The 15619-nt window shown below is 34.2% G+C and overlaps 2 protein-coding genes across 2 annotated transcripts in view; both read left to right on the forward strand.

The window, feature by feature from the left end:
- The window catches only part of LOC117124333 (glycerol-3-phosphate acyltransferase 1, mitochondrial-like), a 22688-nt gene extending 13528 nt beyond the window's left edge, over positions 1-9160 (forward strand). The window contains exons 6-18 of the mRNA XM_033270541.1: positions 112-248; positions 892-988; positions 1335-1383; positions 2531-2611; positions 2940-3022; positions 3618-3731; positions 4103-4277; positions 5011-5081; positions 5487-5817; positions 6352-6497; positions 6982-7176; positions 8169-8361; positions 8456-9160. Coding sequence (XP_033126432.1) covers positions 112-248; positions 892-988; positions 1335-1383; positions 2531-2611; positions 2940-3022; positions 3618-3731; positions 4103-4277; positions 5011-5081; positions 5487-5817; positions 6352-6497; positions 6982-7176; positions 8169-8361; positions 8456-8631 — 1848 coding nt within the window. The 3' untranslated portion in view covers positions 8632-9160. The remainder of the gene's footprint in view (positions 1-111; positions 249-891; positions 989-1334; positions 1384-2530; positions 2612-2939; positions 3023-3617; positions 3732-4102; positions 4278-5010; positions 5082-5486; positions 5818-6351; positions 6498-6981; positions 7177-8168; positions 8362-8455) is intronic.
- Positions 9161-9369: 209 nt separating this feature from the next.
- LOC117124377 (cystatin-C-like) lies at positions 9370-14712 on the forward strand. The gene is made up of 3 exons (XM_033270604.1): positions 9370-12596; positions 13226-13327; positions 13991-14712. Exons 1-3 carry the CDS (start codon positions 12342-12344, stop codon positions 14075-14077), a joined length of 444 nt encoding a protein of 147 aa, XP_033126495.1. The 5' UTR covers positions 9370-12341; the 3' UTR covers positions 14078-14712.
- Positions 14713-15619: the final 907 nt, after the last annotated feature.

Genomic DNA, 15619 nt, shown 5'->3' on the forward strand with positions numbered 1-15619 from the left:
TATATATTTTTTTTTTTTTTTTTTTTTTTTTTAATTTTACTGTATGTATCAAAAATTTACAGTATGTCTTCATTAAATCTTATATGCAAGTCATTATTATGTATATTGCAGAAAGGTGTGCCACTGGTGTTCGTTCCAATGCATCGTAGTCATCTAGATTATGTCCTTCTCTCATTCATCTTGCATAATTATGGTGTGAAGGCTCCACACATTGCAGCAGGAGACAACCTTAACCTTCCGATAATCAAGTAAGTTTTGCTGAAGCCAATGAGGGATTTAGTCATCTGATTGGCTGTACATTGCACTTAACTTGTAAAGGTTGATGGATCATTATATGACATGAGAGATATCCTTTGTGTATTGTGCCAATAAAGTTAAAATTAATCATTTTAATTGCTTACTTTGTAAATTTAAGCAAGTTAATACCAGATTCCTATAGCTTGGCAGTCATTGCGTTGTATGTTGTCGTCCAAAGGTTGTAAAACCATCAGACGATGAATCCAGCTCCACTCCCTGTGAGCCCTAGACAATGCAATCCTGTCTGCTGATTGTCAATGGCAGTTTGTGCGGATTGTCATTAAAAATGATCCATTGCGCGCATCATGTTGTTGCATTCTCCATAGAATCGCATTGACCAACAGCCATCGGACACAGTGAGAACACTTCTTAATTCACCTGTGAGTTATAAGAGCCTGTAAATCAGCACTAAGACCAGCAAGCCTGGCGTTGACCAATTGACAAAATATTTTGCCATTCTCTGTGTAAGTGTAAGCACTTGGCAGATGTGCTGTCAGTCAGGTGATCATCGTTGAAAATCTAATTTGGTGGTATCAATTTTTAATTAATGTATTTGTATTTTTGTAATGTTATTCATATATTTTTCTTTTTCAGTTGGTTCCTTCAGAGCCTCGGTGCTTTTTATATTAAACGTAAACTTGACCGGGAAGTCGGCAAAAAAGACTTAGTGTATAGGGCAGCATTACATACAGTAAGTTTTTTCATTAATATAAACGAAAACTCAGTATAAATAATAATGATCATAATTTTCGACATGTATTGCTCTATGCAGAGAAGTAGTGCCTTTTTCAAACATTATTGCTACTGTTTTATTATCTTTAATTTATTTAAAGCCACCTGTAGCTAAAAATTATTAGAATAACAATGTTATGTATAACTCTTCAATATTTTATTATAATAACTTTGTAATACAATCATATACAGCCTTTAGATATTGGATGTACATTTATGATGTTTTTGTATGTAATTGAATTTAATTTAAAAAAATTTTAAAAACTGAATAAATAATTCTAAATTTTTCTGGTTTTTTTCATCAGTATATTGAAGAGGTGCTTCGGAGTAACCAAAGTCTTGAATTCTTCATGGGTAAGTTAAAAAACATTTTTAACAAATTATTTAATATTTATTATTTTATTGAACTTCTGATTAATCATTAGGAAGACAGCAACTTTCACAATGGAAGCTTTGTTTACTATTTATTGTTTTATTAAAATAAAATAGGAAAAAAATAAAGAAAATTTTGGAGCATAAAAAGCAATGCAAGACTGAAGCCAATCTCTATAAACAGTCATTAATAATGATATCAAGATGAAGCAATACCACAACAGAAGTATGCTATTGGGAAGGGAAGGGGTTGTGCTATCCAACTTTTAGATCATGTTTTCCTTGTTTTTGTTTAGAAAACTGTTGATGTATTGTACTCACTTCAAAAGTACAGTGTCACAGTAACATCTCCCAATTACTAATGTCCCATTTACGAACTCTTGATTTTACGAACCGAATTTGAAGCGATGGCCTCATTACGAACAATCGTTTTTAACTACTAAAACACTTTAAAATGTATTTAAAAGTCTTCAGAAATAATTTAAATTGTTACTTTAGCTAAGAGAAAAAACATTCAAACCAATAAAGTGAGATAAAACTAAGTTTCAAACAAGATATATTACATCTGAGCTATGCATGCTTGTTCAGGCATACTGTACCCTAAACCTTACTTTTTGATCATTGAGGTGCTATTCGCATGGATTAGCGATCATTTTGAAAAGAATAATAACACTCGTTTTGGGCATTATATGGTCATGTTTTCATTCAGAAAACACTTCAAATGAATACTTCACAGTAAGCATAGGTAATTTTTGCTTCTGTGAAGTATTATTTGGTTGCAGAAAACAGTAAAATCCAAGTCATATTTTGTGACAAAATTTTCCTCATGGCAATGCTTAGGCCTACTAAAGCCCTGTACTTTGTAGCATAGGCCTAGGCCTACCCTCATCACAATGAGATTGAACTCTTTGAATTACAAGTTTTCTCATTTACGAACCCTGTTCGGACGACGGAGCGGTACGTAATTGGGAGATATCACTGTATTTTAATAATAATATTTTCTAATAATGTTTTGTTTATTTTGTCCTTCCAACTTCTTCTTCATTTTTCTCCAAGGATATGTATGTACTAAGATTGATACAGAACTAAGATTATAAATTAACCTCAATATTACATTTATTTTTTTTAGAGGGTGGAAGATCAAGGAGTGGCAAATCTTTATTGCCCAAAGGTGGCTTGTTGTCGTGCGTTGTTGACTCATATTATGATGGTTAGTGTTTAGTAAAATAATAACATTTACAGCCTGTGCAATGGCAGCTGACTCGATTTCAAGAGACTGTAACTCAATGAAGTATTACACAACAATTTGTTTTACAACAAGCCCAACTCAGACCACCCAACAGTCATCAGGCTGTCATTGGGCAAGCGTTCACATAGCATGGGTCAATTCGGTGGTCAACTGACGATCGATATATTGGAAGGGAAGCATATTAATCCTCATGCCTCAGCTGTATGTTATATGTTTCTGTATTGAAATTTATGTTATATAAAATTCTTAAATTATCTAAATGTTGTTTGTTTTTATTTGTCAAAATTAGGAGTGATTTCAGATGCATTTATTGTACCTGCATCCATAAGCTATGAAAAAATCTTAGATGGAAACTTTAATAATGAACAAATGGTAAGAAAATGTTCTTATGCATAATAGGAATATTGCGAATGTGTATATACAAGCAGTATTGTGAATAGAAAGTGCGAAAGGAGGTTTTATGAAATGATGTACATTAAATTATTTTTATCAGCTTAAGTTTTCATTAAGGTTAAGCTCTTGCTTCCTGATAGTTGGCCAATACGGGAATTATTGGTCGACATGTGAAGAGTGCTTTTTGAGCAAACTTTTGACTCTTATGTTGACTAAAGTGTGTATGTGTGTTGTTGTCTCTTTATAAATTTACCTGTGTGGTGGTAGTCGTAGTGACTAAGTTGGTGGAGGTTTTAGTGGGCAGAAACAATCATTTGACTTTTATGTCCGACCAACGTGTGTGTTTGGTTGTAAATTTCTTTGTTGAAATATAATTATGATATGATATATGATAAAATTTACCAGTGTTGTGGTGGTGGTCGTAGTGGTTATTGTTAAGGAGGTTGTAGTGGTCAAAAGCAAACATTTGACTGTATGTTGTAGCGATACATGAATACAACTTTTCCTCTATTGATATATACATTGTATGTTAAAGCTGGTGCCGACTTAACTTTCAATTTTATTCATATTCAAGGGTTTGCCGAAGAAGAAAGAGACGTTCTTGATGGCGGTACGCGGAATACTTGATGTTTTGAAGCACAACTATGGGCATGTGAAAGTTGACTTTGTTCAGCCTTTTTCATTGAAAGTATGTAAAGTTTCTTTTGGTATTAACATAATGTAATGTATTTATGTACATGTTGCAGCAAAATAAGCCAGTCTTGGTCCTTCTCAGTCAAATATTATAGTGATGATGACGATGATGGTGGTGATGATGGTGGTGATGATGATGATGATAAAGTAGTAAATAAAATTTTCTCAGTCCCAATCAACACGTATGTTTTGAAGTGTAGTGTGGCTTTTCTTCATCAATAATATAATCGTTTTACCATATAATAAAAGTGAAAATGAGAATACAATGGTTTTTCGAAGCCATCTTTCAAGGTTTAATTTTATACTTATTAAAACATAGATTTTAGCACTGTGCATTTTTCACCAACCAAAATGCTGTTTTTCCAGGAGTACCTAGAGTCACCTCAGGTTCCTGCCACACCTGTGAGTGACATTGCGACCTCTGGTATATGCAAGACGAAAGTCAAGAGGGCAGCCAGTGACACATCCTTATATGGCACGGACATCGTCGTCGAAGATACTCGGCAGCTGGTCAAGGGTTTGGCGGAGCATATTTTATATGGTGAGTTTTCGTTTCACTGGTTGTTTGAAATATTTATCTTGGGTCTGACAAAACATAGAGGGTGCTATATTAGGTAATTAAAACTACAATAGAGGGTGCTGTATTTAAACATTATTACATAGAGGGTGCTATATATCATATATTAGTGAATAAAAAGACAGATGGTGGTGTACACATATAATTATTTTGTTTCACTCATTGGACATGAACAAAGTTGGCAGGTATAGTAATGGTAATTTACATTGAATGATACAGAACAAAACAAAGAGTTGCTTTATAAAGAATCAGTTTCTTTTTCCAAAAGCTGTGAAAATATAATTATTCTGACCTATCAGCAGACAGCAAAACAAACCGTTAACCTTAATTCTACGGATTCTTTTTTTATGAAAGTACTGTTACCCTAGATAATTTAAATATAAAGCAATTTTGTTGTATGCTATGTAAATAGAACTTTTTAGCTGCTTGAAAACAGTTGGCACAGCCCCTACGGCATCGCACAGTTTGGCCCAAACTCTAAGGATAAGAGAGATAGGCATCCAACATTAGAGCCGATGTGGCTTTACCTACCTTTGCTGCATATATGTCATTGTAACACTCTGTATATTGGCTTTCAAGAAATTGATGATGATGGTGATGCTACTTTTGATATAGAGGCAGTATCGATAGATTGAGATTTAGTTTGATTTGTTTCATGTTATTTTCTGTTCAATCTCTGAATTTACCCCATTTTCAGATTCAGTACAAGTTTACACAATCATGAGCACAAACATTGTGGCATTTTTACTAATGACTAAATTCAGGGAGGTAAGTAAACATGTAATTAGATTTTAAGTATTATATTATCCTGAAATTAAAATACAGAACATTCAATTAAATAATTAAATATTTATAACATTCATATTAAAAATAGTGCGAAAAATATTTTTTGGGGCAGATTTTTTTGTTAAAAGGTAGGTGGGGGGTGGGGTGATGCCTGAAATTTCAGATGCTTTAATGATGCATGTGTGGTTGATAAACTAATATTTTTATAGTTCTTTATAAATGAAAGTTTAAATATAGGCCAACATACAGTAATAGGCTATATTTCACAGCCATAAAGATACATGCATGCTCGTAAAGTTTAAGAGGGAGGGAGATAAAGTCTGTTTATCCCCTCTAGATCCGCCCCATTTTGTCGCATTAAAAAAATCGAATATTGTATTCTTTCAGGGTGTTTTCTTTGAGACACTTGTCAAGGAGTTTGATTTGTTGAAAGATGAAATTGCATCTCGTGAGCAGAGCATTGGTTTTACTGGAAAATCTGTGGCTGTTGTCAACCATGCACTTCGTCTTCTCGGAGACGATCTCATCCGGAGGGAAAGCGTTGAAGTCGATTGTACCACTAGCCCAGATCTCTTATGGCATGTGTGTTCAAAGTTGACATTAAAATCGCACAAAGAGAAGGAGTTTATTTCGCCAGAATTGAGCTTGCCGAAAATTTTTCAACTCTCCTACTACAGTAATGCCCTCATCTCTGTTTTTCTCATGGAGTCAATACTTGGTAAAAAGCATAGCTTATCTCATATTCAGCACCACCATCATCATTATTAACATTGTCAGTTGAGAACGTGTAAGAGAGATTCCCAAGCTCCAGAAGATAAGAAACAGAAAGTCTGATTCTTTATTAAATCTTCAAGACCTATTTAGTGCCAAGCCTTTGAATGATGCAATGGAGTATCAGCAAGTCTTGTTCTTTATTATATCTTCAAGAGCTGGGGAGTTCCTAGCTTGTATTTTCAAAGATATAATAAGGAAATCAGCAAGTCTTGTTAATTGTTACATTTTTAAGAGCTAGGGAGTTATTATTTTTTAAACATATAATGAAGTATCTGCAAGTCTTGTTAATGTTTTTTTCAAGAGCTAGGGATCTCCAGCTCCTAAAGATGTAATGAAAAATCAGTAAGGTTTAGTGCTTTGTTCTTTATTCTTCATGCTGAAATCACATTGATCATTAATTAAACCTTAATCGATTATAATGCTCATATTTTAGTTTTCAGACTAAGATTAAGGTTTGGTACGTAATTGTCTTTTACAGCCAATGCCATTGTTGCAGAGTGTGGAAGTTCACAGTTGATGTTTAACTCTTGCCAATCACAACCGTTTTCAGTCAGTAAGGACATGCTTGTGAAAAAAGCTATGCAGCTGTGTGATCTGCTTCAGTTTGAATTCATCTTTGCTCCAGTAAGCATAACACCCTGTCCAGACAACTACAACATTTTATTTTACAAAATCATGTGATATGCCTAAATATGGTCATGATGACATCACATCATGACCATATATAGGCACATCATGACCATATATAGGCACATCATGACTATATATGAACATATAACATTTTTTGTCACATAAAATTTTATAATGTGGACAGACCTTAAAAAAAATTTTAACACCCAGTTTTGATTGTTTTGAGGAGGTAATAAAATTCACCACAAAAATGCCTCTCTTTTGCTAATTGGTCAAAATTCATCTCCGTTTGCCATCATAACCCCTTTGTTTCTTCATTTTGTGCCTCCTTATTGGATCCGCCCCTGCACGAACGACTGTCCTCAGTTATTGACACTCGTGCAGTGATATTTTCTCAGAATTTTTTCTCATATGGCCCTGAGGAAAATATCAATCATGTTTGACAAAATAACTAATCGTTTCATTTTCTTTAATTTAGCCATGTGGAAATTTGACAGATGTTATCAACGACACAATCGAGAATCTAGCTGCGAAGGGAATCATTGCCATCAAAGACGCCACAGCTGCATTCAAAGATCAACGGTGGGTACGCCGTATTGCTGCGTCCACTGGCTGGGACAGTGAGGATAGCGATGATGAAATAACATACCAAGCAGATAAAGAGACTATTGAGGTATGTGTGAATGTCCGTATTTGGGTGTTAAGTGACATCATCATGCCCATATATGGGAATAATGATGTCATATGATGATGTTATGGTGACAAATTTGCACATAAAATTTGATAGTGTAAATAGAGCTTAAAGTCCTGTCCAGACTGTCAAAATTTTTTTTTACAAAAACATGTGACATGATGGTCATGAAGACGTCACATCATGCCCATATATAGGCACATAATGACTATATATAGGCACATCATGCCCATATATAGGCACATAATGACTATATATTGGCGTACAACCGTTTTTCGTCACATAAACTTTGACAGAGTTTAATATAAAGATAATGAATATATACTGAGGAAGATAAGTGGTGTATCCCACACAAATCCTAATCTGTTGCCTGGACTTACTTCCAGTGGGGTCCTTTTGGTGGTGATTGGGCAGTACACCGGGAGACAATCCCTGTACTCTTCCAAAGAGTGTGTACTGCATTCTTTAATGTGTACATGGGCCATAATGCACACGGGACCAACAGCTTAAACGTCTCATCCGAAAGACGGTGCGCTATTGTAAGTTGTATTTCAGCTCTCCAGCTGAAACACAAGGAGAGGCAGCGAATTAAATTGAACCGGGGGGACCTAGAGATCTCCACGGTTCAGCGCACACTCAGTGGCTATCACCAGATTAGCCAACTGAGCTAAGCTACTCTCTATTCATTATATATATTCATCTCTTTATCTGAGACTAAAGTAATTTGGCGAGTTTGTTAGTTGCTCATGCATACAAACAAATTACACAAATTTCATCACATTGAAATATAGGTATGGCACTATGTTGTTCGTAGCTCTAGACAGCCAAGGCCCTTTCACGTTGTAAAACAAGCTTGTTTAAAATATTTGCAAATGACTCGCCAGTAAGGCTGTAGAAAAATTATTAGATGCTTATGGATAAGTAAATGATGTTTGATGACATCACTATGATAAATTATAATCCTTCTGCTGTAGGTTGACCTGTCAACCGAGAATAAGAGTCAGCTTCAGTTCTTGCAGTCCATCCTTGGACCACTTGTTGAAGGCTACTGGTTATCAGCATGCAACCTTGTTCGTCTTTTGGACATGGATGTGGACGACAACACGTACCTTAAACTGGTCAATATGCATGCCAAAGAAAGAGTTGAAAAGGAATTTGCTGTCTACAGTGAGTATTATTTTTATTAAATTACGTCATCAATTCCATTGAGATTCTCGGACTAAAAGTTATGGTTTTTTGATTTTTTTTGTTTGTTTACTAGATGAAAGTTGTGCCATGGACACACTGCGTAATGCTCTTAAAGTGTTCCTGCACTGGAAAGTCCTAATTACATACTATGATGCGGAGAATATAAAGATGTTACAGTTGAAGGAGCCGTACAGAGATGAGGGTAAACTCAGCGTGCTTATTGATAAGATCGAGGCATTCCGTGTATAAATCCCTGGTTTTAGAACTGAAAGAATATTCGCCATTTTATTGATTAATTCAATTTGCAATATGTAGTGAGGGAAGCAGGTATGATGAGGAACCCAGCAAATTCAACCATTACAGATATTTTGTGTGTACTGCATGGCAGTAAATACTATGCTATCAGCATTGTATAAGAATAACTCATAAAACCCAAGCGTAAGAGAAAACTTGACTGTACCTGAAGAGGCCTGCATTCATTCTCGGCTGTGTGGTGTTGAAAAGTTCCACCTTGACACATCAGAGCATTCATAGAATCACGGTGACCAACCATCAAAAGATATTGACCCAAAAATGACAAGATGTGAGCCACAAAGCACAACAGGCAGGTGTGTTGCGGTGGTCAGTCACTGTGATCCTGTGAATGCAGTGCAAGTTAAATTAAAAATGGATTTTTATTAATTTTCTGCATTTCCCCGACGAGCCCTTTTTTTATACCTTGTTTAGGGAACCCAGGGAGTGCAAATATTGATGATTTCGAATAAAATAAAATTTTATTTTTGGCCAGTTAGCGCACCCACAGCCACGAAAAAGTGGAAATTTCAGAAAAAAAATAAAACTTTTTCTTTATTTTTATTATACCCTCAGCTGCCTTGAAATCTCCAAAGATAAGATGTATATTTCTTCCCAATTATGTAAATTTGAAGCATTTAACCATCCTATTTTACATTCACCAATAAAATTTTATTTTTATTTTCTCCTCCGTCTGGATGATTTTGACAAAATTATTTGCTAAATAAGAAAGCAAAATTTTACTTTTATTTTTATTCCACCCTCCTTCAATAATCTTTAAAAAAATAAGTATGCGAAACAAGGAATAAAAAAAGTCTCGTCTAATCTATTAATTACGCAGCAGAAATCAAGGATGTTCTACAGGTTGATGTACATTGCATGTCCCTCATTACTACTAGCAAGTATACACATGCAACTGACCTATTTTTTGCTTAGGTTTTGATATCAGTGTGATATATGCAGAGAAAAAAAAAATGAAAATATACTTTTGTTAAATCAAATTTAGGATTACTATAAGGAAAAAAGTCCTTTGTCTTATTGTCAAAGTGAATAATTTTAATATGCCAATGAACAGGGTATGTTACTTTGTTTACCAAATTTGTATTGATTTTTTTTTTTTCATATTAGTGCATTCTCTCCTGTTTTTTTAAAGTAAAGTTTGTGAAAGAGAGTCACAAATATTTATGTGTACCACAGCCCTAGAAAATTAAGAGCATAAACTGGTATGTTTGAGTTTTTGTGTACATTGTAATAGTGGCTGACTTATCTTGATTCTGTTATTGCACAGGTACTGACCTCATATTTAAACTCACTGCCAAATTCTCCCCTTCATATTAAAGCAATATTTATACAGTACTGTGTATTATTTGTTTATCTTTTCATAAATAAGAAACCTTCAATTGCATGATGTGTAAGCATTAGAACATGATGTCACGTGGAGTCATATGTTCATGCAAGGACGCTGAATTCTATTAATAATAATAATGATACATTTCTTATACAGCGCAGACATATCTGGCGACATCTCAGTGTGCTTTACACAATTTAAAAATTGTAACTTAAATATCTTAAAAGTACGAAGTATTCTCTAATTAAACAACCTTTCCTAATTTAGCACAATTTCACAAATGTAAAATGTTTAAAAAATAATAAAATTACGGTACAAGAAGCAATTTCACAAGAGAATACAATTTTAATTTATATTATTTACTTTTAATTTTATTTATCTCTTTTTTTAGTAAAATGCAAATCAATAAAACAATACAATGTATAATTCTAAGACACAGTTTGGCTCTAATCTATGTTGTCGCAGAAAGTAGATGGTAAAGGATTGGGGAATGTGTTATTAGGTAATGTCAGCCAAATTGAAAGTTCCATAAACAAGCCGGGCACAACAATCGCACGACCAGCGGCGACGAATCCAACTCCGCATTATGTGAGCGTCAGATGATGCGACACCGTCATCTGATTGTTGCTGGAGTCTGAACATATTGTCATTAAATACGATCCTTAAATGAGTCGTTGCGTTCTCCATAGAATTGTGTTGGCCGAGACCCTTGGCCGCGGTGATCGCCCAGCTTTATAATTACTTAGCCTTGTGTTGGTTGATCCGCCATTAGTATTCAAGAACATTCCCCCCCCCCCTTTGTATTCATTGTCATAGCAACCAGTTATAATACAGATTGATATTATATTTATTATGTAATTGTTAGAAAACCAACAGTATTATCTCTTTAAAATACTGTTGATATAGGCAAAGACTATAGAACTGCAAGTTGTCCGACTCTTGGGGCTTCATTGGAATCCTATCTCAAAAAAAATGCTATCACGAACCAAAAGGCGTCCTTCAAGAGAACGTAAAAGGGCGCCCCCTATGTTGTATAGTACTTTTTCATTGCATGAATACAAAGTCAGGGCAGTTGGACCTTTTGCGGTTCTATACTCTTTGATATAGGTGTACAAATTGCAGACAGAAAACATCAATAGAAATCTCCATCAATTGTATTTTTTGAAAAAAAAACATTTATATCAACATAGAATGTTATATTTTGCAAAATGTTGTTTTAGAAGTGTGTTTCTAATTAGGTTGAACTGTATAAACAGTAAGATAGCTACATGTGCATCAGGTAAATAAAATTGGTGCTGTATTAATAAATGTTGAAACACTTTATTCCTTTAATGACTGATAAATCAGAACAAGGCTAGGAATACGTGCGTGTCCTATAAAAAAAGCACGTAAACGTGCATTTGTCCCACAAATGCACGTGTTTACGTGTATGTACTTTTGTTTTGTGGGGCCTTAGGGATATAATTATATCAACAATACAATACAACAGTTATTTTTCTTCATACAAATTAGGTGGATGCGAGATAATGAGTAAACCAAAGTACTTTGATATCGAGGAGTGGAAGGGATAGCCCATTATACGGATAAATATAATGGCAATAAAACATCAGCTGCTCGTCATTTACATTAAAATTTAACAAGATATGAAAAATAACAATATGAAAAATTAATCAAGCATCTACAAAATAGTTACTTAATAAAATAGCAAAATAATATTGCCAATATTCGATGCATAAGCACAAATGCACCTTGATATTATTTCATAATAAAGTGTACAAATAACATGTTCAGTTCCAATTAGCATTATAAAACCTGAACGATAATAAAAATGTAATTAAACATCTACACAATACAAAGCAATAATAATTAGATACACTAATTTGCATCAGTGGCACACATCATACAATACCTGATGGTGCATCCAGAAACAAAAATGAAAAGAAATTAAATCAGATTGAAAGCAAAAGTACAACAGAAACACAGATGAATTAAAGGCCTATAGATACAGTATATGACAGAGATGATTATTGATATGAACTTATTCAAGTACTGTATAATAATTTGATAATGTAATTCTTTAAGGCGTTCATGTAATTTGATTCTCAGTTTATTTCAATATTTGTAACGAATTTCCTTTCTGTTATTCCATTTGTATTTTAAACGACGCACCACTCGTTGAGTTAAGCGCCACCGATGAATATTAATAAAGTACAGTACGTAGTTTCGAAATTCGTTGTTTCGAACCAGTCAAGCGATCGCTTCACGTGACGTCATTCATTCGGTACTCGTAATATTAGTGAGAATAAATAAATAATATTCAATGAGGAAAGAGACCAGGTTGGTTGACGAAGTTAAAGGAATCTCACAAAGAGCAAAAATGCTGTTGCTTGTCTTTTGTTTAGCTCTAGTCCCTGCTTTAGGTCAAGCTACACTGGTTGGTTCCATTGAAACAATACCAGAAAAGGATTACAGAAATTACGCAATAATTCTCAATTTTGCTGCTACGACTATCAACGACAATAGGGAAACCTCATATGACGAAAGGTGTACCCGATTTCTCGAAGTAAATAAGCAGGTATGTTGATTCCAAATGAGTCTTAGGAGAGGTTGGGGAAGGAATGACTGTGGGGAAGATTGTGTGCACGTGTGATTGTGGGTGTGTGTGTGTTATTCAGTTCAGTTATATTTAGTTCATTCTTGAACAACATGAAGAAAGAAAAATAAATCGAACAACTTTGAAAGGTGGACAAATGACAATATTATCTGAATAAACTGTAAAGAATAACACACCCTCCCCCACCCCCCGCAAAAAAAAACATGTTTCTATTGGGGACGGTACTCACTAATACAGTGGTCTCATGTACACTAATTGTCGACCACACAGTAAACACCAAGAGCCAAAAGTGGTTTCATGAGAATAGCAATTTGTCTATCACAAATTAGTTTCACTATTTTTTGTGGGGTGGGGTGGTGGTGTTGAAATATAGAACTACTAAACGTTTCATTTATACATAAAAAATGTGAAAATGTTCTCTTTGAAAGATGGTGTTTTAACATTTCGACAGCATCCCAATAATAATCCATCAAGGTTTACAGCAAAGTGACAGCTTGCAAAAATTGTAACTATTCAAAAGAAAATAAAGAAATACATACAACGACTTGGCAAGCCATTGAATAATACGGTATTAACCTTCTTGCCTACAGGTCATTCGAGGCGAATTATTTAAGGTAAAAATCGAGTTCTTTCCAGAAGAATGTCGAATAAATACGGACGACACGTGTGAGCTTGTTCGCGCCTGCAATGAGGTAAAATAATTCTGCAGTGAACGCGAGTTCATTTTTAGTGTTTATTTGCGTTCATTTACTGTATCTATATGCGTTTAATTCATTTTTGTTTCTGTTGTTCCTTTTGTTTTCAATTTGATTTAATTTCTTTCTTTTTTTTTCTGTTCTGGATGCACCATCAGGTATTGTCTGATGTGTACCACTGAAGCAAAAGTGAATCCAATAAATAATATTATTATGACAGTATATATTCATTTTTTTAATAATGTTTTTATGAGGTTTTTTACAAAATTGTATATATAATAGGCCTATTTAAAACTAAATACATAAAGTACATGTTGTATTTATTTCAAAAATATCTAAATCAGATATCATTATCGGTACAGAAACTAAAAATCACATTTCAAGATTCCATATTCAATTAAAGATGTGATTTAATAATCCAAGATTTTATTTTTGAGTTAAGAAATATTGGAATTCTGTCTATTATATATTATTTTGGAATTCCGTATTTCTGTGAAACATTAATTCCGTCTTTCTGGGATAAAGTAACTTGATTCCACCTTTCCAAGATAGGCCTAAATGAAAACCTGAAGACTTGAGAGGTCTTCATAAGTTTGAGTATGCCTGGCCTTATTGAATTATCATCAAGTTTATGATGAATTTCATTTTCTTTTTCGTTAGGTACACAAATGTAGTGCATCAGTGTGGTCAAGACCGTGGCATGCAGAACCAATGTCACTAGAAGACCTTCAATGCAATGTTGCATAAATACAAAATCATTGGTTTTAATATGATCTTACACAATTCGAATATATAAATTAGTAAATTCATTGAAAGTAATCAAGGTATGATGAACAGGGGCGGCGCCAGGGGGTCCACACCCCCCCCCACCTTCCCAGTCGGGGAAAAATTAAATTTGTCGGGGATTTTTTTTAAAATTTATTTAAAGATAATACAATTTTGTGTTAAGCAAGGGATTCTTTATTTAAAAAGAATGTCGGGATTCTACTAGTCCACCTGTCGAGGGTACTAACTCCCTGTCCAGGTACCAGCCCCTGTCGGGGAAGAGCTGGCGCACCACTGCAGCCCATACGATCGCAATAGTATACAACACCTCGCACATACGGTAGCACTGCTCGCGCTAAATAGTTTTTTCCCGACAGCCATGCTGAAAATTTCCCGACAGGGGGTCCAAGCGGAGGTGTGCAGAAGTCCCGACGGGTTGTCCTTTGCCCCCTGGACCCCTGCCAGCGCCGCCCCTGATGTTGAAGTGTATTAAGGTAGTTTTTTTTTCCCGATTTTATTTGACCTTGCTGGAAATAAATTAATATTATTATAAATAAAGCAAAATTAGGTCATATGTAAGTAATGATATTATTCCATAATTAAAAAAAAGACATATATGACGTTTTGTAAAAAATGTGTCATTTATCATGCACCTACTTGTTTTTTTTTAATGATATACTTTATATATGTTATACATCCCTCCCATAAAAAAACAATGTGTTAAATATACATCACCTATATTTTTTACGATTACAAATAACCGAATATGGTACACAAAAATATCCACATTTCTCAATAACATGTATAGGCCTATGTATGTATGCATGCATGTATGTGTGTTTGTATGTGTATATGTGTGTGTGTATGCATGTGTGTGTGTGCGTATGTGTGTATGTATATGTATGTATATGTATGTATGTATATATATATAAATATATTTATATATATACGTATATATATTTATATATATATACGTATATATATGCATATATATGCATATATATACATATATATATATACATAAATATACATATATATGTGGAAGAAGGTGACTCAGTCAGACCATGGACCTATTAATAAATAGGTCCATGGTCAGACACAAATGAGTTATTCTTGGCTTTTTGTATTGTAAAAATGATGCTTTATTCACGTCAAAATATATTCGCAAACAAAACACGCAATAGTGTATCGATACGTAACAGATGGACGAAGTTACAGCTATAACAGTTGATCACGACGATTACATCGATTACAATGCTTGACATGGATTACAACAGTTACAACAGTTGCATCAATTACAAGGCTTACAGCTATTACAACTATTACACACAAACACAATTCAAAACCTGAAACCAAAACAAACACATATTACAGTATTTCAACTAACGAATTACAAATAATACATTTTACCAATAACAGGCCTAAGCACGGCCTAAAGTCAGTACCGTAACATGCCTATTCATAAACATTAATTACTGTATAGTTAAATGATAACAATCAGTATAATCACATTCGTAAATATAC

Source organism: Anneissia japonica, unplaced genomic scaffold (assembly GCF_011630105.1).
Source record: "Anneissia japonica isolate Jap-2015-1 unplaced genomic scaffold, ASM1163010v1 scaffold750_len1593409_cov174, whole genome shotgun sequence".
NCBI classification, from domain to species: Eukaryota; Metazoa; Echinodermata; class Crinoidea; order Comatulida; family Comatulidae; genus Anneissia; species Anneissia japonica.

Excerpts from the sequence above, each read along its gene's own strand:
- LOC117124377 (XM_033270604.1), top strand. The coding sequence starts at position 12,342 with ATGAGGAAAGAGACCAGGTTGGTTGACGAAGTTAAAGGAATCTCACAA. Across the intron at positions 12,597-13,225 it reads TTCTCGAAGTAAATAAGCAG|GTCATTCGAGGCGAATTATT; the intron begins GTATGTTGATTC and ends TCTTGCCTACAG. Across the intron at positions 13,328-13,990 it reads TTGTTCGCGCCTGCAATGAG|GTACACAAATGTAGTGCATC; the intron begins GTAAAATAATTC and ends CTTTTTCGTTAG.